Source organism: Trichoderma camerunense (assembly GCF_050948025.1).
Source record: "Trichoderma camerunense strain CBS 138272 chromosome Unknown V8C40scaffold_14, whole genome shotgun sequence".
Classification (NCBI taxonomy): Eukaryota; Fungi; Ascomycota; class Sordariomycetes; order Hypocreales; family Hypocreaceae; genus Trichoderma; species Trichoderma camerunense.
In genome coordinates, this window is record NW_028145356.1 from 43900 (window position 1) to 69007 (window position 25108).

Genomic DNA, 25108 nt, shown 5'->3' on the forward strand with positions numbered 1-25108 from the left:
ACACAAACTGCTTGTTCGTGTAGACCAACACAAAGTCACTATCACTCATGATGGGCGATTCTATGCAATCTGTGGACACCCTGGACAAAGTCTCTCATTCTTGTCAATCTATCTCGACGCCACAAACGCTCATTCTCGGCCAAATACAGAAGCTGACCGCCATTCAGTGGGGGAACGCGCATGGGGGTTTACATTATGGCCGATATCGAGAAGAGATACGAACGGGGGTTATTGCCTACACGGGGGTCAGGCCTGCTTGGCGCTTAGCCAGCCGTGGTCCAAAGGCCGGTCCAGCCATGGCATCCCTGCGTCCGAAACTGTGATAGTCACGGTCCAATCAAAGGGCGTGGCGCATCGATGTGGTTTGGGGGGTCTGGGAGGGGGTCATCAGCCTGAGGCGATGAAGCCCCCAAAGGGTGAGGAGAATGGCGATTTGGGGTAGCAAACAAGAGTCAGTCAGCTTGGGACCCTCTCTTACTCTTGTGGTGCTGCTACTATCGACAAGCTCACGAGTTACTCCATAGTAATAGATCTGTTAGTAAGTAAGAGGCTTGAATCGTCCCCAAAGAAAACGTGAGCTCGATTACATACGACAATGCAAGTATACATCCAATCAGCAGCGAGAGCCACTATTCCCACTCTCCGGCGGGGAGCTGCTCTCCAAGCTCGTGCATCTTTATCCCATCGTTTTCCAGCCTTCATCTTCCCTCTCTCCTCTTCTCACTTTTCCTCTTCATCAAACACCTTCACACCACAGCCCAAAATGTCTGGAAAGGAGCCCGTTCTCACCTCTAACGCCCCCAAGCCTCTGCCCGGCATCTACAGCCAGGCCATCAAGGCCAATGGCATGGTCTTTGTCTCTGGCGCCGTGCCCATGGACCCCGTCACCATGGAGCTGATTCCCGGCGACATCCAGGCTCACACCGTACGTAAACATGGGAGATGATGAATATTGCCGGCAAAAGACAAGGAAAAACACTGACGAGTTTTGAATTTTGCCCAACAGCACCAATGCATCAAGAACCTGTCTGCCATCCTCGAGGCTGCCGGCACCAGCCTGGAGAAGGTCGTCAAGGTCAACGTCTTCTTGGCCGACATGGGCGACTTTGCCAAGATGAACGAGGTCTACAGCACCTACTGGGGCGACGTCAAGCCCTGCCGAACGTACGTATTTTCCTCTTTTTCCTCTCTTCTTTTTTTACCATCTTTCACAATGTCTTTTGCCTTTGATTCTCGTCCCTCTTTTTGGTCTTGTTACCCCTCCATGTCTTTACAAGGGCGCCCCGCCATCGGATGCAACATTGTGGTGGGGGTCTGTGAGAGGAGAGGAGCTTGAACAAAACAGCCCATGTCACATATTGCATTCTTGTGTATCCAGCAGTTCAGCTGTCTTTTTTAGCGCGTCAAAACGGATGAGAGAATTAGACTGACGAGATGTGCTTGCAACAGATGCGTGGCTGTCAAGACCCTGCCGCTGAACACGGATGTCGAGATTGAGTGCACTGCTGTCCTGTAAATGGGATTTTAGGAAACAAAAAGGAAATACCAAAAGGAATGAATAAAGGAAAATAAAATATATAGACCAAATAAAGGATTAACTCTCCTCATCTATTGCTTCCTCATTTGTGTGCTATGTAAATTCCATGTCGCGCTTCAACTGCATGTATTCATTACTCTCTCCGTGTAAGTGAACATGACATGTCACGTCAAGTCAAGTCAACAAGTCGAATTTAGCCGGCTCATGTCCAAAAAAGAATGCGAATCAATTTGTCGAATTATCCCAAAAAATACATGTTAAATATATATACGCCTCATAATGTATTTCCAAATGCAAGTGTCATCAAACCCCCTCCATCTCTCTCTTCCATCTCTTCAATGTTCTTTTACGCAACATCTGGCAGCGCATTCTCCACGTCCATCATCTCCTTCATGCCGTCCGCAATGCTCTTCACCTTGATCTCATCCGGTCTCGGCAACGGCCTCCGCGTGAATCCTCCGTATCCAAAGTACGACTGCATCGCCGCCTTGACGCCCACAACACCCGTCTGGATGGCAACCCAGTCGCCCGCCGCCAGAACAGCCTGAAGCGCCGCAGCCTCGCCCGCCTTCTCCGGACCGGCCTCAGCAAGGCGGAACAGCTTGACGTTGGCCCGCGGCGAGACGTTGGCCAGGCCGCCGATAACACCGGCCGCACCACTGGCATGAGCTGAGAGCGTAAAGTCGGCGCTGCCGGCGAAGCAAACGAAGTTCTCGCCAGATGCCCGCACCGCAGCGGCCACGCGGCCCAGCTTGCCCGTGTTGCCGCAGGTGAACTTGCAGCCGACAATGTTGGCGTGGCGGCTCAGGCGGATCAGCACGTCCGAGTTGACGTCGATGCCGGGCGTGGCGCCAGGATAGTTGTAGATGAGGATGGGAATGGGCGACTTGTCGGCAACGGCAACGAAGAAGCTCTCGACCGTCGCGGCGTCAAACAGGCCGGCGTAATAGCTCGGGGGCAGCACCAGCGCATAGTCACCGCCGTTGGCCGCCGCGTCTCTACACAGGCTCACGGCTTCAATGACGGACTGGGCACCGCAGCCGACAATCAGAGGCATGGACGAGAAGCCGGCGGCGTCCAGGGCCGCTCGTGTGGTCCGGGTGATGGTGTTGCGCTCCTCGTGAGCCAGATGGACTGCCTCGCCGTTGGAACCTTGGACTGCAAGGCCTGCGACGCCCGCCTTTGCCAGCCGGACGGCGTGCCGTGAGACTGTCTTGACGTCCAGCTCGTCTGTCTCGGGGTCGAAGAAGGCCACGGTAGGCACGTAGATGCCTCGGGCTAGAACCCGTGCTGGGCGCTCGCCATTTGCGGCGGCTTCGGTGGGAGTATAGGCAGAAGGAGACATTGTTTTGTCTGATTTAGAAGATGATCTTCACTCTTATTTCAAGAAGACGATATGATGTGTTATAGGATACAGGAGAATCCGTATAACAGTATGTAAAATGAAGAGAGGTAAGTCCTCAGAGGATTTAAACAGTATGCCTCACACAAGAACAAGTCAACAAGAGAGAAAACAACCAACACAATCTTCAACCAGAGTCAGGTACTAATAAGGGAAAAGAAGAAAGAAGAAAAGCAGGAGGACGAGGGGAGAAAGGGAACGGGACGCAAAGCATTACTATTAGCCTTGTACCTACATTAGCAGCGCCAGCAACCCGTGTCTCGTCCTCTTTTTTTTTCCCCATGCTACGTATTATTACCGACACGTCCAAACAGAATGCTACTATTGATTTGCCAATGTCGTGCTCCATGGGCCGAGAGACACCAAAAACCGCAAGGGAAAACGGCGGTACCCCCACGCTCCCCATACTTTTTTTCCATTCGCCCATACGTGTGTGTACGGAGTAATAAGGGAGAAAGGCAAGGCAGAAAAAGAAGAGGGCCTGCTGATCATGGGGAACAACGGAGTAAGACAAGATTCTCCATAGTTTTTTTCCTTTTCGCCCTCAGGCGTTTCTCAAGGCTCACAATCCGCCGAGAGCCCAGTCCTTTTCTCTACTAGTTTCAACCTTGTTTCCTCCTGCAACTGCTGAAGAACCAACCTTGGATGGCGATTTTATTTTGCTCGAATCAGGCATTAGGCCGCCACAATGATGGAGAGTTTCCCCGTCTTTTTGGGGGGTGGGAATGTGGGGGAATTTGTCCAGCATTTGTCCAGACTCCACTGATATCCCCCGGTCGTTGACATAGTGAAGAATCGCATTCATTCCGTACATGCGATTATCGGTACCTTGCAGCTTCTGTACAGGAACTCGACGCATCCTGATGATCGGGCAGGAATCTGTTGTTCTTGTTCCGTTATAATTATCCTATTGGAAGATCCGGGGGTTTCTTCTTATTCCTTTACTGAGAGATTCTTCCGGGACCGGCCGGCACCGACGCCCCTTGCTCACGTCGGTGGGGGTCTTTTTGATCCTCTGACCTGTGCTGTTCTATTCTGTGGAACAAAGTGTCACGGATGAGGAATGATGTAGTTCCTGTAGAAAATCAAAGAATATCGTATTATGCAGAATCAAATAAGTCTCATTGCTCAGTTGAATCAAAACAAGTGCCGTAATATCTCATTCAAGTCTATAATAATATGTACATTCGTCTACCACCCCCTGGCCTTGATCCAAACATCCACAATCTCATCCTCATGTCCAGCATTATCCTCATCCACTACAAAATACCATCCAAAGTGACTGCTCGTGATGCATGCATGATTCGGCCACAGTCTCAGCAACTGTCCCGCCTCCACCGCATCCCCCTGAGCTCCCAGCCCCTTCTCAGTCTTCCGCTTACCAGCAGCCCACGTCAAGATGCCGTGCTCCTGTGCAAATCTGCCCACCGTCCAGCCCTCGTAGTCCTCAACGTCGCAGGAGGGCATCGGCACATTTCGTCCCCACGGTGTCACCATGGCCATGCCGTCGTATGCCTTGCAGAACTCGCGACCCAAAGCCAATCCACCCGCCCCGATCAGCGCCTCATCCGTGCCGTTCGTACCACGGCCGGGATACACGCCGTGAACCTCGGCCACAATTGTGAGGGCAATATCTCGCCATGACAACTTGGACGAGGCCATGCTGTGTGCCGCCAGTTGCTGCAGATCCAGGGTCGGATACACACCCGCGTGAATCTCCACCGCATGACCCTTGCTCTTGACTGTCTTGAACAGCTCCGCCAACTCCGTCACCGCGGCCTGCAGCTCTGGTGTGCCCGTCTCGCGGTCTTGAGCCTCGTCCGGCTGTCCACTGAGCAAGTTCTGCACTGCCAGCGCTGTGGGAGATGCTCCCGCCGAGACAACTATCGTGGGCAGAGTGATGCCAGCCTCCTTTGCCTTGACAACCAGTCTATCAGCGCCGCTCAGCATAGCATCAACCTCAGCACGCAGCATCTTGACTGCAGCAACACGGCTGTCTCCTCCGTATGAGTGTCCGGCATGTGAATAGAGTCCGGACAGCACCACAGCTCCGGCCTTGTGAGCTGCCAGGGCTGCCTCGGCAACCTGTACGAAGCCCTCGCTGCTCTCTACGACACCGGCTCGCTTTCCGCCCATATCGATCTTGATGTGCGCAAGGGGCTTCACACCAGACTGCTTCTCCAGCTCTGCTGCTGCTGCCAGCTGTGCGGGATCATCGAGAAGAACTGAGATGCTGCCCTCGCCGAGCACCTTGGCAATTGCCGCCAGCCGCGGTACGGCTCCCTTGGAGATCGGCAGACCATAGACAAACTGTCCAAGTATTAGGAAAAGTCAGCTTCTACTAGTAGTATCTTTGCCAAGGAAGGGTGACACCTACATTTACCTGTCGGCCCTTGCTCTTATACTCCTCCAGCAACGGCAGTATAAACTCAGCCTCTGAGAGTGTCGAGACAATCAAGTTCGCCGGCCTTGTCACATCCTCTCCAACTTGCAGCCTTGTCAGTTCGACAGTCTATAATACCAAGTTTGATGTTAGCAACATCATCAACGCCATCAATTCATTCATGAAGGGGCAATTCACCTTGTGCGTCTTCACATGCGCCCTCCACCCCAGATCCAGCTTCTGCACCGCCTCCAGCATCCTCTCGCAATTCCGCCTCGCCGCTGCAACGTTCATCACGGCCGCGGGCGTCGGCACGTCCCGGATCGACTTGCCCACAAACTCCTTGACCAGCGCCTCCTTGGGCGAGGTGGGAAAGAAGACGAGCGATGACATCTTGTGCTCAATTAAGCAAGCCGCTGAATGAGAAGCAGAAAAAGACACGAGTTTAATGAATCGTCAATGTCCACAGCTAGCCCAATGCTTGAACCTGTTCGCTGATCAAATCGCCGGATGCTTGTGAGAAAAGCAATGGAGTGAATAAAGAAACTGTCGCTATACTGTAGCTTGCGACATCGGATAACTGAGGTCCAGTTTCAATCTAAGCTCTCCATTTCATCCCCATAATAGCTTTGGCCCCTCAATCTGCATCACGTTGCCCCTCATTCTTCAGGTATTACTGATGGTCATTGTGTTCCCCCACGACAGAAAAGGTGGCACTCTCACCACTAGCAGAGAGGGGAGAAGCATACGGTAATCGGTGGGGGTCACGTACGATATCGAGCAGTGGACCAAATAAACGGGACTCGAATTACTAGGTAAGAATGAATAACGTATCTCATTGTGTCTCTGCCTATCTACAGAGCATTACATCTATCTATCTCTATCCAGTGTATCTTATTATACATTATATGTCTATCTTCATCTATCTGAAGCTACCTCGTATACATATCTGCGGAGCATCTGTATCTACTAGATTTACTAGCGTTTGCTCTATGAAACATCCACTCTTCTCATAAACACATACTGTACTAAATTTGCAGTAGGGTAACAGCACTTTGTGTCTGCCCTTGGGTGACAACTAGGTAAATACAAACATAGCATCATGATTTATGACTTAATGCAATACATCCATAGTAAAATACGGCATTAGAGCATAAATGATATGAAGAGCTACCCAATTTTTCAGGTAGCTTCTCACTTAATCTCAGATGCTAAAAGAAGACACCGCGATTCTAACCTACAGTTCCCACATCACGCATCAATTGTCGTGCCAGCAGCTTCATTTAAAGACGAGCAGCCAATGGTCTAGAGTATCTCGAATAGACAGACTTTCTACGTTTTGTGACCCTTTGCATGCCGGGTTTCAAGCAGTGTGTATTCGCAGTTGAGCTTCAGGTAGATTCTTTGACATGCGGCGAACTCGAACTCGCCGGCGTATACCATTTATTATACCTGTATTTAACTGTATTGCCTCCTCCTTTTTCTTATGTTTTGCGTCTTTCACATATATTGGTAAAGTGTATTCATTGCATCCTGGCCAAGAGTCTTTAAGTATCTGCTCCTAGACAAGCTTCTTCTACTCTTGTTGTATCTGCTCCTATCGCTGCTTGTTCTCGCGTCTAATATCATCAAGTTCCCAGTAGCAACTTGCCTATAGGTAGGTAGCTACTTGTATTTAAGTTCAATATTCACAATATGTCAGGTGCTAGCTTCCCATATGGATGTAATTGGGACATGACGTGCTAGATAGCTACTCCCTTTCGAGTCATGCTTCGCTTCAGAACATCCCTCTTTCCCGCTTCATTTCACCGGCTACATTGCCTACACAACCGTTTCCATGACTTTTTGTTTTCATTTTGCTTCTGCATCATCACTTTTAGCTGACGCACATGTTCTCGACATTTGTGTATCTTATTTTATTTTTTGTGCCTTGTTAGCCGATTAGCTGCGTTCATCATGAAGCAATCAACAAATGTTACCAATATTCTCTTTATGGCCGCTTTCAGTGAGTGCTCTGTGCACAACCGTCGGCCTTCAATTATCCCCCAGTTACTCTACTTCAGGTCGGAGAAGCGTCCAGATTTTCTGACAGGGCAATCTTCTAGGCGGTCTTCTTATCGGCTTCAACCTGGCGTCCATGACGGGCATCCTCGATGTCATGAAGTTCTCATCCGACCCAACGGTGCCGTTTCAGCGAGAAATGTTAGCCTCCATGATACCCTTTGGCTCAATAATGGGGGCTCTCGTAACTTGGCTCATCGTTGATCAGTTCGGGGCACCGTTGACGTTGGGTTGGGCCACTCTGGTGTGGGCGATTGGAAGCGGTCTCATGGCCAATTCAGGAGGGCTTACGCTTCTGATTTTCGGAAGAGGCATAGCCGGCGTCGGGGGTAGAATGCTCAGTGCGATTGTGCCTGCATATATGGTAATGAGAGCTTCCTGTGTTAACAAAGGTTGGTTGCCGATGACTGAGAGTCCACTAGGTTGAAATAGCCCCAAAGGAAAGTCGGGGATCATACATGAGGTATGTAGAATCCGTGCTGCCATCACCGAAGATGTGCTGACATGACAAAAGCCTCCTATACTTGTTCATTAGCCTCGGTATCCTGTTGATAAATGGCATCCAGTTCATGGCAACCCGGCTCCTTGGGGACAAGTTTTCCGGAAGCGATCCGCTCAACGACCCGCGCCCTGTGGTTTATGCTCTTCGAATCTCATATCTCCTTCAAGCCATCCCTGGCCTTGCATTCCTGCTGTTTACAATGTTCCTGCCTAACAGCCCGTATCATCTTGCCTACAAGGGCCGTTGGCGCGAGGCCCACGAACTGATGGCTGCGCTGGAGAATCGAAGGAGGACTGATTCCAAACTTCTGGCACACTTTGAACAAATGCGACAAGAGATCCAAGCTCGACGCAGAGATGGACCGCCTCAGCTGCGAATGTTGTTCCGTCCTTCGGAAAGGTATAAGCTCATACTGGGCATGTTTACTCAGTTATGGAACCAGCTGTGTGGCATACATGTTTTCTTGTGTTTGTTGCCCCAAAGTCCAAAGGCTCATCATCTCATGGTACACGCATGCTGACATGGCCCTCTCAATTAGACCACACTACCTGGGCCATAGGTTCAGCGGGAGTCGCTTGGTTCCATTTGGCTGTGTTCTTTATATATCTATTCAACATCCTCAGCACCGCGATGTCGGGCTCGATACTACCGGATGGTGTGGGTCGGCGATGGACACTGATGGCCGGCTCCATAGTGATAACATCATGTCTTGTGACAATGGGTGAATATTACTCAAGCCCATCACAGCCATACCAGCTAACCTCGCTCCAGGAGTGGTCCAGGACGTATTTACCAAGCTCAACTTGGGAGACCTCGAGGGCACTTACTTTGACGACATCCCCTATGTCATCCAAAACCCCGGGGCTTCCAATGCCGTGATGGTTCTTGCTTCTCTGTTTATAGTCACATATGCGGCTACATGGGGCCCAACGTCCTGGACCTATTCAACAGAGATACTCCCGCCTTACCTTCGCAGCAGAGGGGTTGCGCTGTGTATGGTGTCCTATTGGGTCGGCAATTTGATCATGAGCCTTGCGGTACCTCGCATGCGTAAGTCAAGAAAGATATTAGATCGTTTTTCTTTGAAGAGTAAAGTCAGCTAACACTTTGTGATTCGGGTCGGCAGTCATGAGGTTCGAGTACGCAGCTTCATTCTCTTCTCCTTTTCCCCTTTATTGGGCAGCAATGACACCAAGAAGACTTGCTGACATGGAGATTTTGACAGTGCCAAGATATACTACCTATTCGCCCTCTGTAGGTGATGCGATCTCTGGATGAGTGTATGTGTATAACATATGGCTGATGAGGTGTCTAGTCAACTTCTTTACTTTTTGGCACGTGGCGGCTGAAGTTCACGAGACCGAAGGAGGCCCGCTGGAGGAAATGGACGATCTCTTCAATTCAGGCCGCTTCGCATGGGAGAAACAGCCGAGGGGGGTCAAGTTTGATTTCTTGGTATCACGGTTTGAGAATCAGTTTGAGAACCACCCGGCTGTGGTTGGCAATACTGCTGCTGCTGCCGGGCCGGAGCAGGATGATATTGAATTGGAATCAATGGACGGCAATACGATCACCAATACGATCACCAATGGAGCTGCTGTATAGACTATGAGTTTTCAATATGGATGTTATTCAAATAGCATGAATTGACTAAATACGCTACTATTATCGCAACCCGTAGCCACCACGAGACCTTCCCTCTCCACAGCTCTGCATAAAGCAGCTTCTGCAGTGAGGAAAAAGTGGTGACTGACATCACCGGGAGTCCATCAAGCCCAGCCGTAAAGGCTGCCATCGACAATGGCTGTCTGGGGAAAAAATATAAATGTAATTCCCGACAGCCTTGTCGACGAGGCTGAACAAGTTTTTTGTGTATCTGCATCAATAGTCAGCGCCCAATAGATCCCAACACCCCTTTTCCCTGCATGTCACTGCGCAAAATGTTTGTTCGTAGTTAGCCAAAAGAAAAAATTGACAAGAAATCGATCGATTCGGCTCAAAAGCGTAGACGGTAGGTTCATATAGTCGCGCGATTTCCCTGAGGTATTCCATTAGTTGGCCGTCACAAACAACCGCCCTGCCCTGGCCATAGTAGAACAGTATAACAAAGCACTGCTCTGGATCCCTCCGTCGCGCCTAATCGTCAAAAGATGTTACTAGTACATAATTCGAATCAACAGAAAAATATCAGGTCCTTCCGCCCTTATCCTTTCCACCCCAAAGTAAAACGAAAGGCATTATTCTTAACATGCCTCCATTATATGCCAATGTACTCTTTCGTAACAATTGGGTATTCATAAAACGCCAACCTCATTAGTCGTCATAAATGCAGCGTATACCTTTAAGATAGAGGGCCATAGTTGGATTTTCAAGCACGCTTCTCATGTATGTGCTGGAGAAAGTTTCGCTGCATCCTGAAGGAGGAGTAGTCTCCCCGGAAAATCACATCGAGGATGCCGCCGCACTTGGCATCTTTGGCGACCTCTTTCATGCGGCGCTGCAGAGAGATGTAGGCATCGTGGAAACGAGCCGTGACGCCGGGCATGTTTGATGAGGAGCCAGCAATGTCGTTGCCAGGGTTATTGGGATCAATGATGGAGAGGCGGTTTGTGTTTTTGTACGCAAAACTGGTGACCTTGGACTAGAGTTGGGAAGTTGGTGGTTAGCAAAAACGCAAGACAAAGGAAAGGGGAAAAGGAACTCTCGGCATGTACCTTGGGGATATATCCAACAGGAGCAGTAAGCGAAATGGCATTCCTTTCGTAGTTAAACTGGCGCCCGTACAGCTCGAAGAATTCGAGGAGCATCTCTCCAAGATGGTGCTCCGGGATTAGGTTGCGGCTCTGCACCTGGGGCATGAGCTGCAGCATGCTGACAACTAAGCAGATGACGGTAAATCCTCCCAAGCCTCCGTTGACAGGTTCGTTCAAACCTCGCATGAGAAGGAAGTGCTTGATCAGTGTGACGAGAATAGGCATTGCTGGATATTCCTTCTTCCAGCGCGCAAAGGTTTCAATCGCCGTGACTCCGCCGAGGTTCTCAAAGGATACGTCGACTCTCAGTCCGGTGGCCCTGTCGACGAATTTGACGAGTGGGATTCGAGCGTGGGCAATAACCTCGATCGCATCAAACTCGGCAATTCGCTGGGCCACAAGAAACTTGCGGAACTTGTACAGCCAGCTTCTGGCGCTGAGGTACGTGGCCGGGCCGCCTCTCATGAAGCTGGCAGAGCATACGACCATGTCCATGTCGGCAGTTGGGAGATAGAGGCCAGACATGAAGGAGCCAAACGGGAAAAGCTGAGCGCTGGCAAAGTTACGGTCATCCCTCTTCATGGCCTTTCGCAGGTTGTCCACCAGGCGGTCACGAATCGCCTGCTCAAAGTCACAAGGCTTGACAAAGTGGTAGAAATCCATGACCTCCTTGTGCAGTCTGATATAGTGTGGTTAATATGTGAGATAAGATCCACCACCCAAGCAAGGTGAGCAAAACAAGTTGAAACAAGCTTACCGAAACGGCATATCCGTGGTTGCAGAGTGGTCAACAGTCGCCCATGGGCAAGGCTCTTCGTGTGATTTCGGCGCCCAGTTTGGCACCAAGTCTCCCTTAGATGGCTTCATGTTTGCCTTCTTGAGCTGGCCGTAATCTGGTGGTTGGATGATCTCGTCGTCTGCAGTTCGCTTGCGAGAGCCAAGAGGACCCGGGGTGGTATGAGTAACAACAGGTTTGTTTGGGAGAGAATTTACGCCCGTGGGAGGAGGTGGAGGTTTGCTGGGCAGGCTGCCAGAAAATTCCTTTCGAGGCGTTGGTGGTGGCTGAGAGTTTACCTTATCGTCGTCTGAAGCTTCGTCGCCCTCCTCGTCACTAGGTTCAAACGAAAGGAAATCTTCAGCCTTTGACGTGGCAGCGGGCTTGGCTGTAGCTTCTTCCACCCTGGCCTTGCGGATAAGCTTCACAACGTCTCGCTTCTTGCGAGTGGTCTCGTCTGGACAAGGCAGCGCCGTGTATGGGTCTGGGTTTGACCACTTGGGAGTTGCTTCAGCAGACTCGTCGGCCAAGGCCGTGCGCGCTCTTTTTCTAGAGGGTTCTTCGGCATCAGACTGAGACGATCGTGACGAGATGTCCATATCAAGCTCGTCATCGTCCGATAGCTCGTCCAGATCGCGAAATTTCGCAGCCTCGTTGTTGTGCACACTCTCCTCAGGCACGTCAGTAGCGATGCCGGCGATCAGTGCGCGTTCAGAATGATGGGGCGGCGGCTGCCAGCGGGGTCTGCCAAATCCCCGTGACGGGCCGCCTCTTCTTCCGTCCCTTCGAGGTTGACGGCGATGTGACGGCTGGCCGGCAGGCGCGTATTCAGAGATGCCAGCTGGTTTCTCGACGCGGAAGGTAAAGTCTCCCTGGGGCACGGCCGGCCGGTATGAGTCGCTGCCTCCACGGTCATCGCCATATGACCGAGGACGATGGTCTTGCCTCCGGTCGCCGGGCCTCCAATTATCAGAGTCATGATAGGGTCTGTCGCGCGACTGAGAGTATCTTGGTTCCCTTGGTGGTGAGCGTCGGAAGGAATGGCGGTTTCGGTCGTCTGCATAGCCATTTCTCGGGCGGTCGTCGTTGCGCCGCTGCGGTCTATTTCGCACCATGTTGGGCTATGATTTCAAGCAAGTTCACAATGCAAGTAGCCTGAGCAAAACAAAATAACGCGATGCAAATCCACTGCGTTTATATGACGAAAGAGAGTTGGGAGAAAAAGTATGCGTGATACGACAAATTGTGGTTGCTCGTTATCAGCTTATCAGCGCGGGTGACTAAGCAAAATTCGCCTTCTTATTCGTGATGATTGATTGAGAAACTTGGAAGAGCTTATTGAAGAAGGCTGAATTTTAAGAGCAGTTTAGAATCGTACAAGGCATTACCGGATATTCTTTGACTACCGTAAAATCCGGGTTATATGACAATTTGTGGCCTTATAACCCACGTAGGCCGGCACTTTCTGCAATCCTCTTAATGATCGCGCGGTAAGCACAAAAAGACTTATCTCACGAAATAGTGACATTCTCAAGCACTAAACTTCCAAGGTCGAGCCGATGGTTGTTATCAGTACTCACAATCTTTGGATCTATCTTTTCAAAACAATTAAATAACATGAACTAGGAAACGGGAAATGGGTATGTGTTTCATCATTAAGCAGTGCCATGCAAACGAGCGAGAATAGCCACCCAGTCCTGTCGTTTTGCCCACTCCTCCCAAGTTGTCATGGGACAGTCAATGCCAGCCTAATAATGCATCGTTAACAAGAGCAAACTTATCTCACTAAATCGGAATTGCACATACCTTTCTGATATCCTCTGCCTGCAATACATCCATGCCGCCGTCATAGCCTGGTTGCGAGCTGTATAAGAACATGTCGGTAATCTCGCCTCCAAGCTGCGGCTCGCCAGTTGCCTTGATCATCTCTTCGGGAGAGATTTGTCTGTAGGTGGCTGGAACGCCAGAGACTTTGCTCCAAGTCTCGATAAACTCGGGCCAGGTGCAGTTTGTACCCGCGGCCATGTAATGCTTTCCAGGGGGCATTTGCCAGACGGCATAGGTGAAAGGGCCCATGTCGTCGACGGGGGCGAAATGAGGGATGGTCTTTGTAGGAACCGTAGCAAAGGCCATCTCGATGCGTCCATCAGGAAGCTTAAATACAGTGTTAGAACTTAAGATAGACTTGATGTCATGCGAGTTTCGATTGGAGACAGAAACCACACGCTGTATAAACTTGAACTTGAACTTACCTTTCCAAAATAAGAATGTGGCAGTATATTGAAGCTTGTGTAGAAAAAGCCCGTCTGAATGCACGACATCTTGGCTGCAAGCTCGGGATAGTGCTCTTCGACGTATGTCGGGAAGATGTCGGCCTTGGAGTCGAAATGATACAATTCCTTGAACTTGCCGCCGCTGCATTTGCCCGCATGGCTCAATGTGGAAACTAGGAAGCCATTTGCATCCAGTGAACCCGCAATCCTTGCAGCGGCGTCGGCTATGTTCTTGCCATGGCGATACTCTGTGTCGTACGCAAATCGACGGTACGAGATTCCCTGTGCCTCGGCAGCCTTACGACAGTGCGGGTGGAAGAAGGGCTCCCAGTAATCGGTGACGCTGAAAATGACATTTGCACCGGCAAATGCTTGATCGAGGCTGCTTGGGTCGTCGAGATTCGCCTCGAACAGCTCTGCACCTTGTGATGCAAGCTCTATGGCTGCGGGAGAAGAAGAATTGCGAGTGAGACCACGGACTCGGAACCCGGCGGCAAGAAACCGCCGAGCCACGGAACCGCCCTGGTTACCAGTTGCACCGACGACGCAAATGAGCTTTCTTCCTTCAGAACCCATTGTGATCTTGATTGGAAATGAGTATGAGAGATTTCGACGAGGGGTGATGGCGTGTTGGACAATGGATAGCTGCAGAAAATGGTACCAGCCGGAGACTGAGAAGTGCTCAATCTGGAAACTTGGCGTCTCCACTACGGGCGAGATGAGAATAATGAAAGAGACAAGTCAAGAGAAGGGAATCAACTCGCATTACAGAAAAGTCTCAGAGACTGATTTGATTAATCTAGGCCGCCTGCCCCTCACCAGCTCCCCCAGCTTAAGCCCCTTAACGGCACGGGTATCATAAGAGTCAAGGAATCGAACACTAAAATTGTATAAGGTAAGGCAGTGGTAGCATGTGTATGCGCCATCTGCGGTATCGAAACAAGGAATTAGGACACTAGCTGGTACTCCGAAAGCTACTCCAACGCATAGGCTCGGTCAACGGGACAAAAGGGGATTAAGAACATTCCTCAAAGACTCGGCTCATCGGTGGCAAAGGTTCAGCTACATACATGTATGAGTACTCACATCTTGTTCAGGCAAACTACAAAGACAGGCCTAATAGAAGCAGTGAGAACCACAGTTACCAGCTAGCCGGGACCATGGGCGTTGGGTCTGTTGGGTCTTAAAAAATCTGTGCTATTTGCGTGCAAAACAGTCCCCAATTTCGCATGGTCTAGTCCCAGTACCATGGGCCAGCCCTCGCGAGCGACGGCTAAACCTACGTGTAAAAGACCTAGCAGGGTCAGGGGTTGAGCAAACGTGTGGAGACATGTGAGATGAATTGCGCAGCTTCGTCGGCCTATCACGGCGATCAATCACGCTTCCGGCAGCCCACTTGCGTATATTGGTCGGCGAACCGCAGCACCGACCTAGCCGGCTTGGTATGAGTAAGTTTGAGTTGTGGCGTGAGAGCGGGATGCGACGGCGAAGGCCAAGAAAGAAGACGCGCGGGCTTGTAAAGGCCTTGGTTCCACAAGAATCAAGAGGCCCTACAGTGTATGCCTTCATTTGATTTTGATGCTAATGAATGCCGTATGGACTTCGTACATATAGTATCGTGTTCATGGGCTATTATGACTTGCAGATAGATACAAGTGCTTACACGTGGAAGGGTGGGAAAGATTGCCGTACCTCCATTTAGATTCCCCGGGCTGAGATCATGTTACAACGGCTGGATCAATAGTACCTGTATGTAAGAAGGAATAAAGAACTGACGGCTGGCGGACGCCACACCAAAATGGCACGGCATAATAGACACCTTGTGAGCTTACATCAAACGCAGAGCCCATTGATGTTACACAGACAATCATGCAAGGACCTCCGTTAGTACACATATTCTCATGCAGCCATACACCTCATGACCCAATATCAACCTGAAAATCAGACTCGGGTCTCAGTACAGCCCGAGTACTCGTCCAACATGCTGCTAGCTCATAAGTGTCTTAGCCCTCCCGAGGCCGAAAAGGCCCGGAGCTTCTAAGCCTCGCATCCCGCAAGCCGCTCCCCGCCCCAACACGACTCTGTCCTTACAGGATCGATACTGCCGTTTCCGAGGCCACTAGTTAAGGAGAAAGAGAACAACGGGGGAAAATAGGGAAGGATTTCTTTCGTCCGCCGATTTTAGCAGCCATTCTCGAAATCGCGATCGCCGGGAGGGCCCCTGGCGTATTCGAGCCTCGCGTACCGTCGCACGAGCGAGGCGAGAAGGGACTGGAGGGAGAAGGAAAAAAAAGTCACCAGTCATATTTTCTGCGACACGAACCATGGCGTCTCCCATTGACAATGCAAAGTCGCCGCCCACTTCTCCCAAGGGCAAGGAAAAATCCCCATCCGTTTCACCGCGGCATTCGCCGTCGCAGTCTGCCGGGCCAATGACGCCGCTGGCCGGCCTCGTGGCTGGCGATGCCGACAATCCTGTGCCGGTCCAAGTCGATGTGAGTGCAACCCGTCATTGATCTCCGTCACGTGTGTCGAACTACATGCGTGATGTGATGCAACATGTTGAGAGTCTTTTTGTAATGAAGAAGAAGGGGGAGGAAGAAAGTCAATGAGGAAGAGGAAGAGTCTAAAGGAAACGAGGAAACATTGGAGATGGCTGTCGCACAACCGCTTACATGAACCTGGGACCAGCACGACGCATATCCCGATGACCCGGCGGATGTCGACTCGACCTATGGCTCTGATCAAGACTCGACCTACACCGGCTCCATCACGTCGTCCATCTACAACTACCAGTATGAGAACGGCCGTCGCTATCACGCCTACAGAGAGGGCCAGTACGTGCTGCCCAACGACCAGCAGGAACAGGAGCGGCTCGATCTCCAGCATCACATATGGCGCCTCCTAATCGGCGGCCGCCTCTTCACAGCGCCTCTACCGTCGCCCACCGACGAGGAGGACGAGCTGCGCATCCTGGACCTGGGCACCGGCACGGGCATCTGGGCCATTGATATTGCCGACGAGTTCCCCAACGCGTCCGTCTTCGGCGTCGACCTGTCGCCGATCCAACCCGAGTGGGTGCCCAACAACTGCCGCTTCCACGTCGACGACTACGAGGACCAGTGGACGTACCACGAGGACGAAAAGTTCGACTACATACACGGGCGGGCGCTCAGCGGCACGTCGGCCGACTGGCCGCGTTTCTACTCGCAGGTGATGGAGAATTTGAAGCCCGGCGGGTGGCTTGAGATGCAGGAGTACGATGCGTGGATCTTTAGCGACGACGATAGCTGTGATCGCGCGCCGTGGACGATGGAATGGGTCGACAAGCTGGACGCCGCGAGCAGGATGTATGGCAAGCAGATCAATGTGGCGCGGTATCAGAAGCAGTGGATCATTGACGCAGGTTTCGAGGATGTTGAGGAGAAGGTATACAGAGTACGTTGAAGCTTTCTTCTGGCATTGACGATTATACACGTCAAATGATGGGACAAGGCAAGCAAGCAAACCGGCTAACAAACAACAGATACCAATCGGACCATGGGCCAAGGATCCTACTCTAAAGGAGCTGGGCAAGTATGAGCTCACGCACATGCAAATGTCTGTCGACTCGCACACGCCAGCCCTCTTCACCCGCGTGTTGAACTATTCCAAAGACCAGGCGGACGTGCTGATGGAGGGCGTCAAGCGGGAGTTTCGAAGTCGGGACCTCAGGCTGATTACCACCTACCGGTTCATCGTGGGGAGGAAACCGCTCAACTGGCAAGGCGGAGGGGGAGGGGTGTAGATGAGGCGAAACTTGGTGCTGATGGGATGGAGCGGGCTTTCAGATTTTTGCCAAGCTTCCTTTCAGGATACATACATGGTGGGATATGGAGATGGTGGGGGAAGGGTTTGGGATATTCATTTTGTCTTGGTTTTGCTGTTAAGCGTTTATTGGTATGGAATTTGATACAGCTACCTATTTTTACCATTTTATGAAGATGAGCAAAGTGCCATCATTCTCATGCACTCTGCGGTGAATTCGGCTTTAGTCACAACTTATAAATTTGCATAAAGAAGTCGTACTCGCCCTTACTTGCCTTTGATGTATCTTAGACCAGTAGGCTCAAGTACCAGATACAATGCCTCAGAGCCGGAAGCTCATCCGGGCATGTCCTTGTAGATGTCGATGCTGATGTACAGTACTGGTAGGTGCTCTGCCATGATTGGTGAGACAAGAGGCCGTCAAGGGGCGGGTCATCTGCAGCTTCTGCATTAGCTGTCAGCGCAAGGCAGCCTTGAAAGACAAATCGAAATGCTTGTTTGCTTACATTGAGGTGGTTGGGCTCAGTTCGGGTTTTATTCTGGATTCCATCAAATGCGAGCTGCCTATATCATACATGTAATGCTGCGGCTGGGATGCTCTAGGCCTGGTGTTGATTTCTGGAGACGACGTGACAAGTTCAATTCCAAGTATATCAAATGAATCAATGAATCAAAATATCAATTCTCAATTATTACAAACACAAGAAGCAAGGCAAGCACAGCCCCACGTGGCGTCGGCAAGGCTGTGTGCCAGCTGAGAATCCAACTTGATCAAGTGAAGCGTGCATAAGAACTAACAACTCGACTACTGCTGTGCCTTTTCGTATGGAACTAGCCCTCTTCTCCAACTCATTCATCACATTTCGGCTCACCGACCATTGCGCCTCGTAGGGCTCATGCGGCTGATGGGATTCGCCTGGCCTGGAACAGCGGCTTCATACCCGTCAGTCCTAGTGTAGTAGTGCTCTTTTCTCCTTCTTCTGGGCGAGCTTCCATTTTGACTCGCTCACACAGACGCACACTCGATTTCGCCCACACGACACACGCCCGCCGTAACCCAAACTAAACACAAAGGGAAGGGGGAGCTATAAATAATATTTTCCGTCTCTTCAAATCAGCTTTGAGGAAACAGGCACGACGACGATGAGCTCTACCGGGGGCTCGCAGCGCGCGAGCGAAGTCAACAGTGCCATGCTCAACGTTCCGGGATATGCAGACGACACGATGCTCTTCATGATGCGATGGGGAAGCCTGGCCCAGGTATGTATGACCTCATTCTCCTTGATTCAACTGGTATTTTCCTTTCTTTCTTTTCCCCTCTGCCTCTTCTTTCATTCGTTCATTCTATTTTATGTTTATTCTTTTCATCACAAACCCACACAGAAAGCCCCCATCTCCATAATCTTACACTGGCAGCTCCACCGAAAAGTAAGACACCTGACGCATTTGGGCTCGTTTGCCGCTTTTGGGCTGGATTGGATGGTGATGACTGGATGTGGTGATCATCCCACACCCGCCCAGGAGACAGAAGACACACTCGGTTACATTACATGATCAACCCTATTTTATCATTTCCACAATCTATTTTTCGCTTTTTCCAACATGTGATGGAGGGATAACATGGCTTGTTGTCAATTACGAGTATACGAGGTCTACTGGCATCACCATTGGCTTGTCCTCGTATGACTCAACCGATGATTGCCTCCCAGGTATCAAGCGATGCCCGTTTTTTCACAAGTACTTTCGGAATTTCATCTGTTTTGGCAGAGTACCTACGAGTTACATTGTATCTACAAAATACGAGTAATAGAAGAAAAAGGCTGATGTGGTGTTGAATCGCTTCGGCATTCGCCCGGCAATCAGGCGACGCTACGTAAAGTCGACTATGACGAATTCCTCGTCCGCCTGTCGGCCCTGAACAAGCATTGGTTTGCAAGCCAGAGCCACTGCCAGAGCCAGAGCACAAGCGGAAGCCCCGTCAGCGTCGTCGGCACCCGCGGCAGCGGCCAAGTCGACGACGGAGGGCCCAAAGCAGAAGCGGCGGCGGCAACAGTAGCAGCAGCACGAGCAGCAGCAGCTGGAGTGGCAGCAGAAGCGGCTACTAGCTGTGAAGATGACAGAGACAGAGGAGGCGTCCATACAGCTGGAGGCGACGATGATGCCGTGGATCCGCCCCAGGCCGGCGACAAGGCCGCTGAGCTCAAGGCCCGGACGCTGGAGCTGATTCAGGACTTTCCGCAGCTGGTGCGCGATTTTGACAAATTTGTCGACTGTACAAGGATCATGGCGACCAAGTATGGCAGGGCGCCAGTATAAAGATCAAATGTCGTGATGGATCAATACGAGTAGGTAGTACTACGGTCCTAGGTAGTATAAGCGGTATAGAAAGAAAAGGCACGCAGAGAAATGTACTTTGCATGTATACCAGGTAACGAGAGTCTGTGGTAACGTTGGAATCAGCTTATCAAGTGGTGCCAAATTGCTTCATTAAACAGCCAGCGTTCTAGGCGCCTAAAATAAAGACAGGGATCATATCATCTCACACCCCCCCAGTCGGTAGTCATAATGGATCACGTCTTTTTTCTTCTTCTCTGGCAGCAGTCACTTATCGCACACTAGAAGGAATACGGTCGGGTCACACAATTAATTCACTCGAGAGAAAACAGGTTTTTTTTAGAGGGAATTGCCTTTTGCATTAATTACTATTATCTGTTTTCGGCGGATTCCAACCAAACTCGCGCAAACACACCGACGAGTTTCTCCTCCTCCCCATTCCTCCTCAAGCCGTAAAAAAATCGACCAAAACAGTTCCCAGTCAGAAGAATGAATTTCGTATCACATCTGCCGGCGCATCACACAATAACAAAAAAAGCACACAATTATTTCCAATTCCAGAAAATTGTAGAAACGCCATCTTTCCCGGGGCAGACAAAACCTCTAGATGGTATGTCGCACTTTATGCAAAAGTCGAGAGAAGTAGCAAAGGTTGAAAATGAAAAAAGTCTTTTGCGGAAAAAAAGAAGATAAAAAAAAAAAAGTAGAAATGCAAAAATAGTCGCCGCGCCAAAGATCTCCTTCCCCGAGCCAGCCGTGGTTGTTTTTCGTTGACGGAGGACCCGATTAGTGTTGCGGCCCCGGACAGGCCGGCTCCGGGAAAAGAGGATCAAGGCTGGGAATTGACTCTTACATCCTGAGCAGCCATCTCTGTCGTAGTGGTAAAAGATGTTGCTTCCAAGATGTCGACACACTAAATTGTTCTTCCACTTTGTTTTTTTCTTTCAATTCCCCATCCCTCCTCCGAGTTTCCTTGTTCCTCCCGGTTTTCCTGAAAAGCTCACAACACGACCCTTAGATCCTCAAGGCAGTGGAAAGCCAAGCAAGAGGCGCGAGTCGCTTAGAGGTTGGCAGCGAGGACGGCGGCGGCACCGACACCGAGGAGGATGTTCTGAGACAGGGAGCTGGCACCGTTGGTGGGAGCGGAGGTGGGCTTGCCAGTGCCGGTGGTGCTGGTGCCGTTGGTGGGAGAGGCAGTGCCGCCAGTCTGGGCCATGGCGGTGGCAGCGAAGATAGCGATAACAGCGGCAGCACGCATTTTGAAGGTTGTGTGTGGTGTTTTGGGGGTTTTAGGTTTTTGGTTGTTGGTAAAAGAGTTTGGAGAGTTTTAACGAATGGAATTGTTCGGCTGTGGGTTGATGGAAGGAAAGAAGAGAGAAAAAAAACAAAAGCTGACAACGAAAGTCTGGCTCGCTTTATATCTCGGTCTGGATGGGATGATAAAGCATGGCCGAGTGCAAGGCCCCAGAGAAAAAAAAAAGGAGCCCGCCCACCACCATCATGCAAACGCGCACGCCCCTGTCTATCCCACCCCTGAGAGGCGCAACCGGGGTCAGGGATTACTAGTAGATTCCACCTGGACATCCCAAGCACAGCGGTTAGTGCTGCTGCGACATGCCAATGACTTGTTCCCAGCAGATCACCGCGTTAGTCAGTTGTTGTGTCTGCGGTGCTGGAGGCTGGTTATCGCGTCATGTTCGCCACCTTGCCTGTTGCGGCCGAGACGGATGATTGCGTGGTGGTGTGCCAACTATCACTACTATCAGCAGCTGTGCTGTTTGGATCAATGCATTCACTGCGCCAGTTACTCTACAGTAGCCTGCTGGGGCTGTGGCATCCAAAATGTACATTTGCCTGTGCTGTGCTGTGCTGTGTGGTCATCTCCCATCCATCGGCCGCTAACAGCTGCGAACATAGCCCCCCTGTCAGGATGCCGGATATATCATATCGATATATATAGAACAAGGGCAGATTACAGTACTACCACAGCTACGAGTACACGCACAGCACCAGCACAGCACAGTAACAGTGTCTGTACAGTACTCGTACAAACGCGAACAGAACCAGCTGTTCAATACTGTACAATGCCGACCCGTCTCCCTCCCCAGTCCCAGTCCTTTGTCCCATTGACAAGCTCCCTCGTCGGACCCGGAGTGCGGCGCCCATGTACCCGTTACCCGTGCGGTAGACGGAGCGGTACTTTGCCTAGACTTACGCAAGCTGCCCAATGGCCTCCAAGCAGGGAACGGCCGCCGGAAGCTCCGACGACAAGCCATTCTGTCACTCGCCGTCTGCTATTCTCTACTTTATGCTTTGTGATGAATTCTTTGCTGAGCCGCCCGGTTGAATATCCTTTTCGACGCCATTCCAATGGCACTTGTCTCGCACTACGCCAGAGGGATGGGGAGTTTAGCCAGCCCGCCGTTTTCTGTTTTCTCTCAGCTGAGAAGGTTCACTTTCACTGAATGGGATGGGAGGGGGGCGCCTTGTTTTCTTGGTTCAATTTGACCTTCTTGGCCCTTTTATTGTATTGCTTCTTTTGTGTAGGCTGCATACGAGAGATTCCCTCTACTGCACTCCACGCAGCGGGCGGAGATTTCGATACCGATGCGATGCGATGCCCAGCCAGTCCAGGCACGCGAAAAGAGGCATATTTTAGAGTTGTGCTGAATCGTAAGAAACACGAGGACGCAACGAATGAATCATGCTGCATGTAATACAATGGGAACGGAAACAAGACAAGACGAAAAGTACCGGTACCCGAGACGCTGTGGTTGCTGCGCCCAGCCATTACATTATCTATCACATCCGTCTTGGGATGCTATGCATGCGGCTGAGACACTTCTCGAGAAATGGGGTGTGGCCGTGAGGTGTTTGTGCGATTGCGATAGCCACTGCAGGTCAAGCCTCTTCTCGGCAATAATGGGTTTGGTACATGTACCGCCCGCCGGATATGTCCAAGTTACATTGGCCCGCCACACCACACCAAAAGATAGCCTTATCTTTGCAGTGCCTATCTCTGTACAATTACTTCATTCCCTATCTATCTGCTCTTCTTATCCGTTGTTAGCGCCACAACCTCGCCGGGATGGGAAAAGCTCCCATCACCACCACCTCTTCCCTGCAACCATCACCATCCCAAAAACGAACAGACGAACGAACAGGATCAAAAAAAAATCAAGACCAAGACCAAGAACAGAGAGGCTTTTCCTCGCTTGTCCGTACAACGGAGAAGCTGGGCTGGGCAAGCCACTGACCCCCCAAGCCACTGGGACCCTCTTCGGATCAGCAAACAGCAAACCAGAGCCCACCTCCGTCCCACGCCTGGCTGCTTGCTGCTCCACCGCTGCGACATACTGGCACAGTAGTCGAGAATTTCCGCACTTGGCCCTTTTATCCCGGGCTCTACTTTTTGCTTCTTGGGGGGGCATACGCGTCATCAGGGAGGGCCACTCTTTTGCTTCCGGCCAAAAGGCGTCTAGCTATGGTATGGGAAGCTTCCAAGGTTTTCTTTTGCTTTTTTTTGTGAAAAACTGGGAATAAGCGGGCGGCCGGAGTGGGCTCCCTTCTTTTGGGGGAGGACCAAGAGGAGAAGAGAGACCCAGCCCAGCCGTTTTTTTTTGTTTTTTTTGCGCTGCCTTGGATGAGGAAGCTCCAGCTTTCTTGGTGCTGGGTCACCATGCCATCCGATATGCTCGTGGCTGGTGCATTGATAACGATTGGGCCCTGGCAATGGCGTGACTGGGGGGGGGGGAGAGATTTGCCCAATGCTCGATGCTTGTTTTTTTGTCTGCCTGCCTGTAAGACGACATGTAGGTATGTACATGGAGTGGTTAGGTGTGTACTGTGCGTTCTGAGGTATCACAACGCATATGTGCTCCTCTTCCGTTTGCTCGTCACCTCGCTAAGCCGCGAATTGCAACTCTGTGGTGCAGCATTGTAACATGTCGTATAGTGCCTATTTCGTATTAAGACAGTGTCTAATTAATGTGGTATTTTTATCTTGCTGTATCCTTTGTTCTCTCTCTTCTCAGCTTCTCAGCCCAGTGTCTCGCTCCCATTTAGCGTACCGTGTCTCTCCTTGCTCCCCGTCTTGTTCCCCGGCATACCGTTTTTTGCTACAACTGCTGCTAGTGCCGTTTCTTTTTCCATATATTCCCATAGCTTTGAAACAGCGCGGGTCCTCTCCTTTCAAGGTCTTTGTTCGCTTTTGGCAGGGGGATGCGGTAAAAGGAGAAAGACGCAAGATTAGGAGTGGAGAAGAAGTGCTCCGTCGGGTGGATCTTCTCAAACCGCCGTGCGTCTGCCGATCTGGGATTATAATGGCTCACAAAGCTTGGCCCTGTGTCGCCTTTGAAAGAGAACTACTGTGTCTTGGCAAGGCTTCGCGTGCTAGACTTTTGACATGGGGGAGGTCGGGAGGAGCAAGAGCTTGATGCAGCTACAGGTGAAGGTGAAGGTAGCATCAATGGATCCGGATGACCTGTATTGATGAGGCGGGATACAGTAAGCAAGAATACAGTAGTGTGTTGCTCTGGTGTGCAGGTGGTTTTTCCGTCCAGCTATTTGAGCTATTCGGCACATCTCTAGCAACTGCCGCTTTTGTTAATGGCACTATCCTGTACACAGACCGTCGTCGTAGCTGTGCTGAACACGCCTAGTAGACATTGGGGCAAAGCAACAAGAGGCAAGATTAGTAAGGCAGCAGAAAACGCCGAAGGGCATGTATGGATTCGTACTACACACAGCTCGGCAATAAGTGAAACGCTTCCGCCCGCCAACCTCACCGTAATGGAGGGGGGTGTAAAGAATCCATTGATGGGAAGATCGCGATGTATCGGAAACATCATCGTTTCTTTTTTTTAAAATTCACATTGCGCATTGACGAGCTAGAAAGTGTCAAAAAGCAAGAAAGAAGACGGGCAAAATGAAATTGGCCGTTTCAATCTTTCAGTGGCAATTCTCCGAGCGATCACCGCGCCACAATATGCAAGGTACGGACGAGCTATTATGGGAGATTGAAGTCATTTGATGCCCGTTCTAGTCCATCAATGTCATTGCTACATGTGTGTATTCCGTATGGACGTACAGTATGAGCACTTTGCCACCAGCAGCGAACATCCTCTGAACATGATCTGCAAAAAGGGATAGGGAGAGGCGATGAATACCGGGTCCGCGTGTCTGAGGAATAAATAGAAATCAATCAAAATCAGGGAAATGACGCTTTTTTTTTGTTACGGATATGGAGACTGGTTGCGTGAAATGATGGTGCTCGTAATAT

The 25108-nt window shown here is 50.8% G+C and overlaps 11 protein-coding genes across 11 annotated transcripts; 7 read left to right on the top strand and 4 right to left on the bottom strand.

Moving 5' to 3' along the window:
- Positions 1-763: 763 nt before the first annotated feature.
- Positions 764-1516, top strand: V8C40DRAFT_267952 (RidA family protein; the record flags this gene model as incomplete). The annotated part of the gene is made up of 3 exons (XM_083219918.1): positions 764-925; positions 1007-1164; positions 1450-1516. The coding sequence occupies 3 exons, from the start codon at positions 764-766 to the stop codon at positions 1514-1516; spliced, it is 387 nt and encodes a 128-aa protein (XP_083070713.1).
- Positions 1517-1757: 241 nt separating this feature from the next.
- V8C40DRAFT_250637 (dihydrodipicolinate synthase family protein) lies at positions 1758-3215 on the bottom strand. The gene has a single exon (XM_083217021.1). It carries the CDS (start codon positions 2880-2882, stop codon positions 1884-1886), a length of 999 nt encoding a protein of 332 aa, XP_083070714.1. The 5' UTR covers positions 2883-3215; the 3' UTR covers positions 1758-1883.
- An 871-nt stretch (positions 3216-4086) lies between these two features.
- V8C40DRAFT_250640 (putative serine dehydratase domain-containing protein) lies at positions 4087-5976 on the bottom strand. Its single transcript, XM_083217022.1, has 3 exons — positions 5521-5976; positions 5317-5451; positions 4087-5249 (listed from the first exon to the last, which is right to left on the bottom strand). The coding sequence occupies exons 1-3, from the start codon at positions 5713-5715 to the stop codon at positions 4131-4133; spliced, it is 1449 nt and encodes a 482-aa protein (XP_083070715.1). The 5' UTR covers positions 5716-5976; the 3' UTR covers positions 4087-4130.
- A 1302-nt stretch (positions 5977-7278) lies between these two features.
- V8C40DRAFT_267955 (sugar transporter domain-containing protein) lies at positions 7279-9490 on the top strand (the record flags this gene model as incomplete). The annotated part of the gene is made up of 9 exons (XM_083219919.1): positions 7279-7327; positions 7428-7747; positions 7806-7846; positions 7898-8352; positions 8424-8606; positions 8657-8935; positions 9012-9024; positions 9111-9139; positions 9201-9490. The coding sequence occupies 9 exons, from the start codon at positions 7279-7281 to the stop codon at positions 9488-9490; spliced, it is 1659 nt and encodes a 552-aa protein (XP_083070716.1).
- Positions 9491-9866: 376 nt separating this feature from the next.
- Positions 9867-12614, bottom strand: V8C40DRAFT_250641 (uncharacterized protein). The gene is made up of 3 exons (XM_083217023.1): positions 11396-12614; positions 10600-11317; positions 9867-10526 (listed from the first exon to the last, which is right to left on the bottom strand). Exons 1-3 carry the CDS (start codon positions 12526-12528, stop codon positions 10254-10256), a joined length of 2124 nt encoding a protein of 707 aa, XP_083070717.1. The 5' UTR covers positions 12529-12614; the 3' UTR covers positions 9867-10253.
- A 254-nt stretch (positions 12615-12868) lies between these two features.
- Positions 12869-14532, bottom strand: V8C40DRAFT_250648 (uncharacterized protein). Its single transcript, XM_083217024.1, has 3 exons — positions 13666-14532; positions 13220-13567; positions 12869-13161 (listed from the first exon to the last, which is right to left on the bottom strand). The coding sequence occupies exons 1-3, from the start codon at positions 14260-14262 to the stop codon at positions 13069-13071; spliced, it is 1038 nt and encodes a 345-aa protein (XP_083070718.1). The 5' UTR covers positions 14263-14532; the 3' UTR covers positions 12869-13068.
- A 1245-nt stretch (positions 14533-15777) lies between these two features.
- V8C40DRAFT_250653 (S-adenosyl-L-methionine-dependent methyltransferase) lies at positions 15778-17815 on the top strand. Its single transcript, XM_083217025.1, has 3 exons — positions 15778-16181; positions 16378-17124; positions 17213-17815. The coding sequence occupies exons 1-3, from the start codon at positions 16011-16013 to the stop codon at positions 17471-17473; spliced, it is 1179 nt and encodes a 392-aa protein (XP_083070719.1). The 5' UTR covers positions 15778-16010; the 3' UTR covers positions 17474-17815.
- A 275-nt stretch (positions 17816-18090) lies between these two features.
- V8C40DRAFT_250658 (uncharacterized protein) lies at positions 18091-20022 on the top strand. The gene is made up of 3 exons (XM_083217026.1): positions 18091-18436; positions 18508-18753; positions 19357-20022. Exons 2-3 carry the CDS (start codon positions 18637-18639, stop codon positions 19807-19809), a joined length of 570 nt encoding a protein of 189 aa, XP_083070720.1. The 5' UTR covers positions 18091-18436; positions 18508-18636; the 3' UTR covers positions 19810-20022.
- Positions 20023-21430: 1408 nt separating this feature from the next.
- Positions 21431-22608, top strand: V8C40DRAFT_250663 (uncharacterized protein). Its single transcript, XM_083217027.1, has 2 exons — positions 21431-21577; positions 21636-22608. The coding sequence occupies exons 1-2, from the start codon at positions 21521-21523 to the stop codon at positions 22290-22292; spliced, it is 714 nt and encodes a 237-aa protein (XP_083070721.1). The 5' UTR covers positions 21431-21520; the 3' UTR covers positions 22293-22608.
- Positions 22609-22615: 7 nt separating this feature from the next.
- On the top strand, positions 22616-23821 carry V8C40DRAFT_250665 (uncharacterized protein). The gene has a single exon (XM_083217028.1). It carries the CDS (start codon positions 22651-22653, stop codon positions 23368-23370), a length of 720 nt encoding a protein of 239 aa, XP_083070722.1. The 5' UTR covers positions 22616-22650; the 3' UTR covers positions 23371-23821.
- On the top strand, positions 23572-24493 carry V8C40DRAFT_56233 (uncharacterized protein). The gene has a single exon (XM_083223132.1). The coding sequence runs from the start codon at positions 23772-23774 to the stop codon at positions 24261-24263; it is 492 nt and encodes a 163-aa protein (XP_083070723.1). The 5' UTR covers positions 23572-23771; the 3' UTR covers positions 24264-24493.
- The last annotated feature ends 615 nt before the right edge of the window (positions 24494-25108 follow it).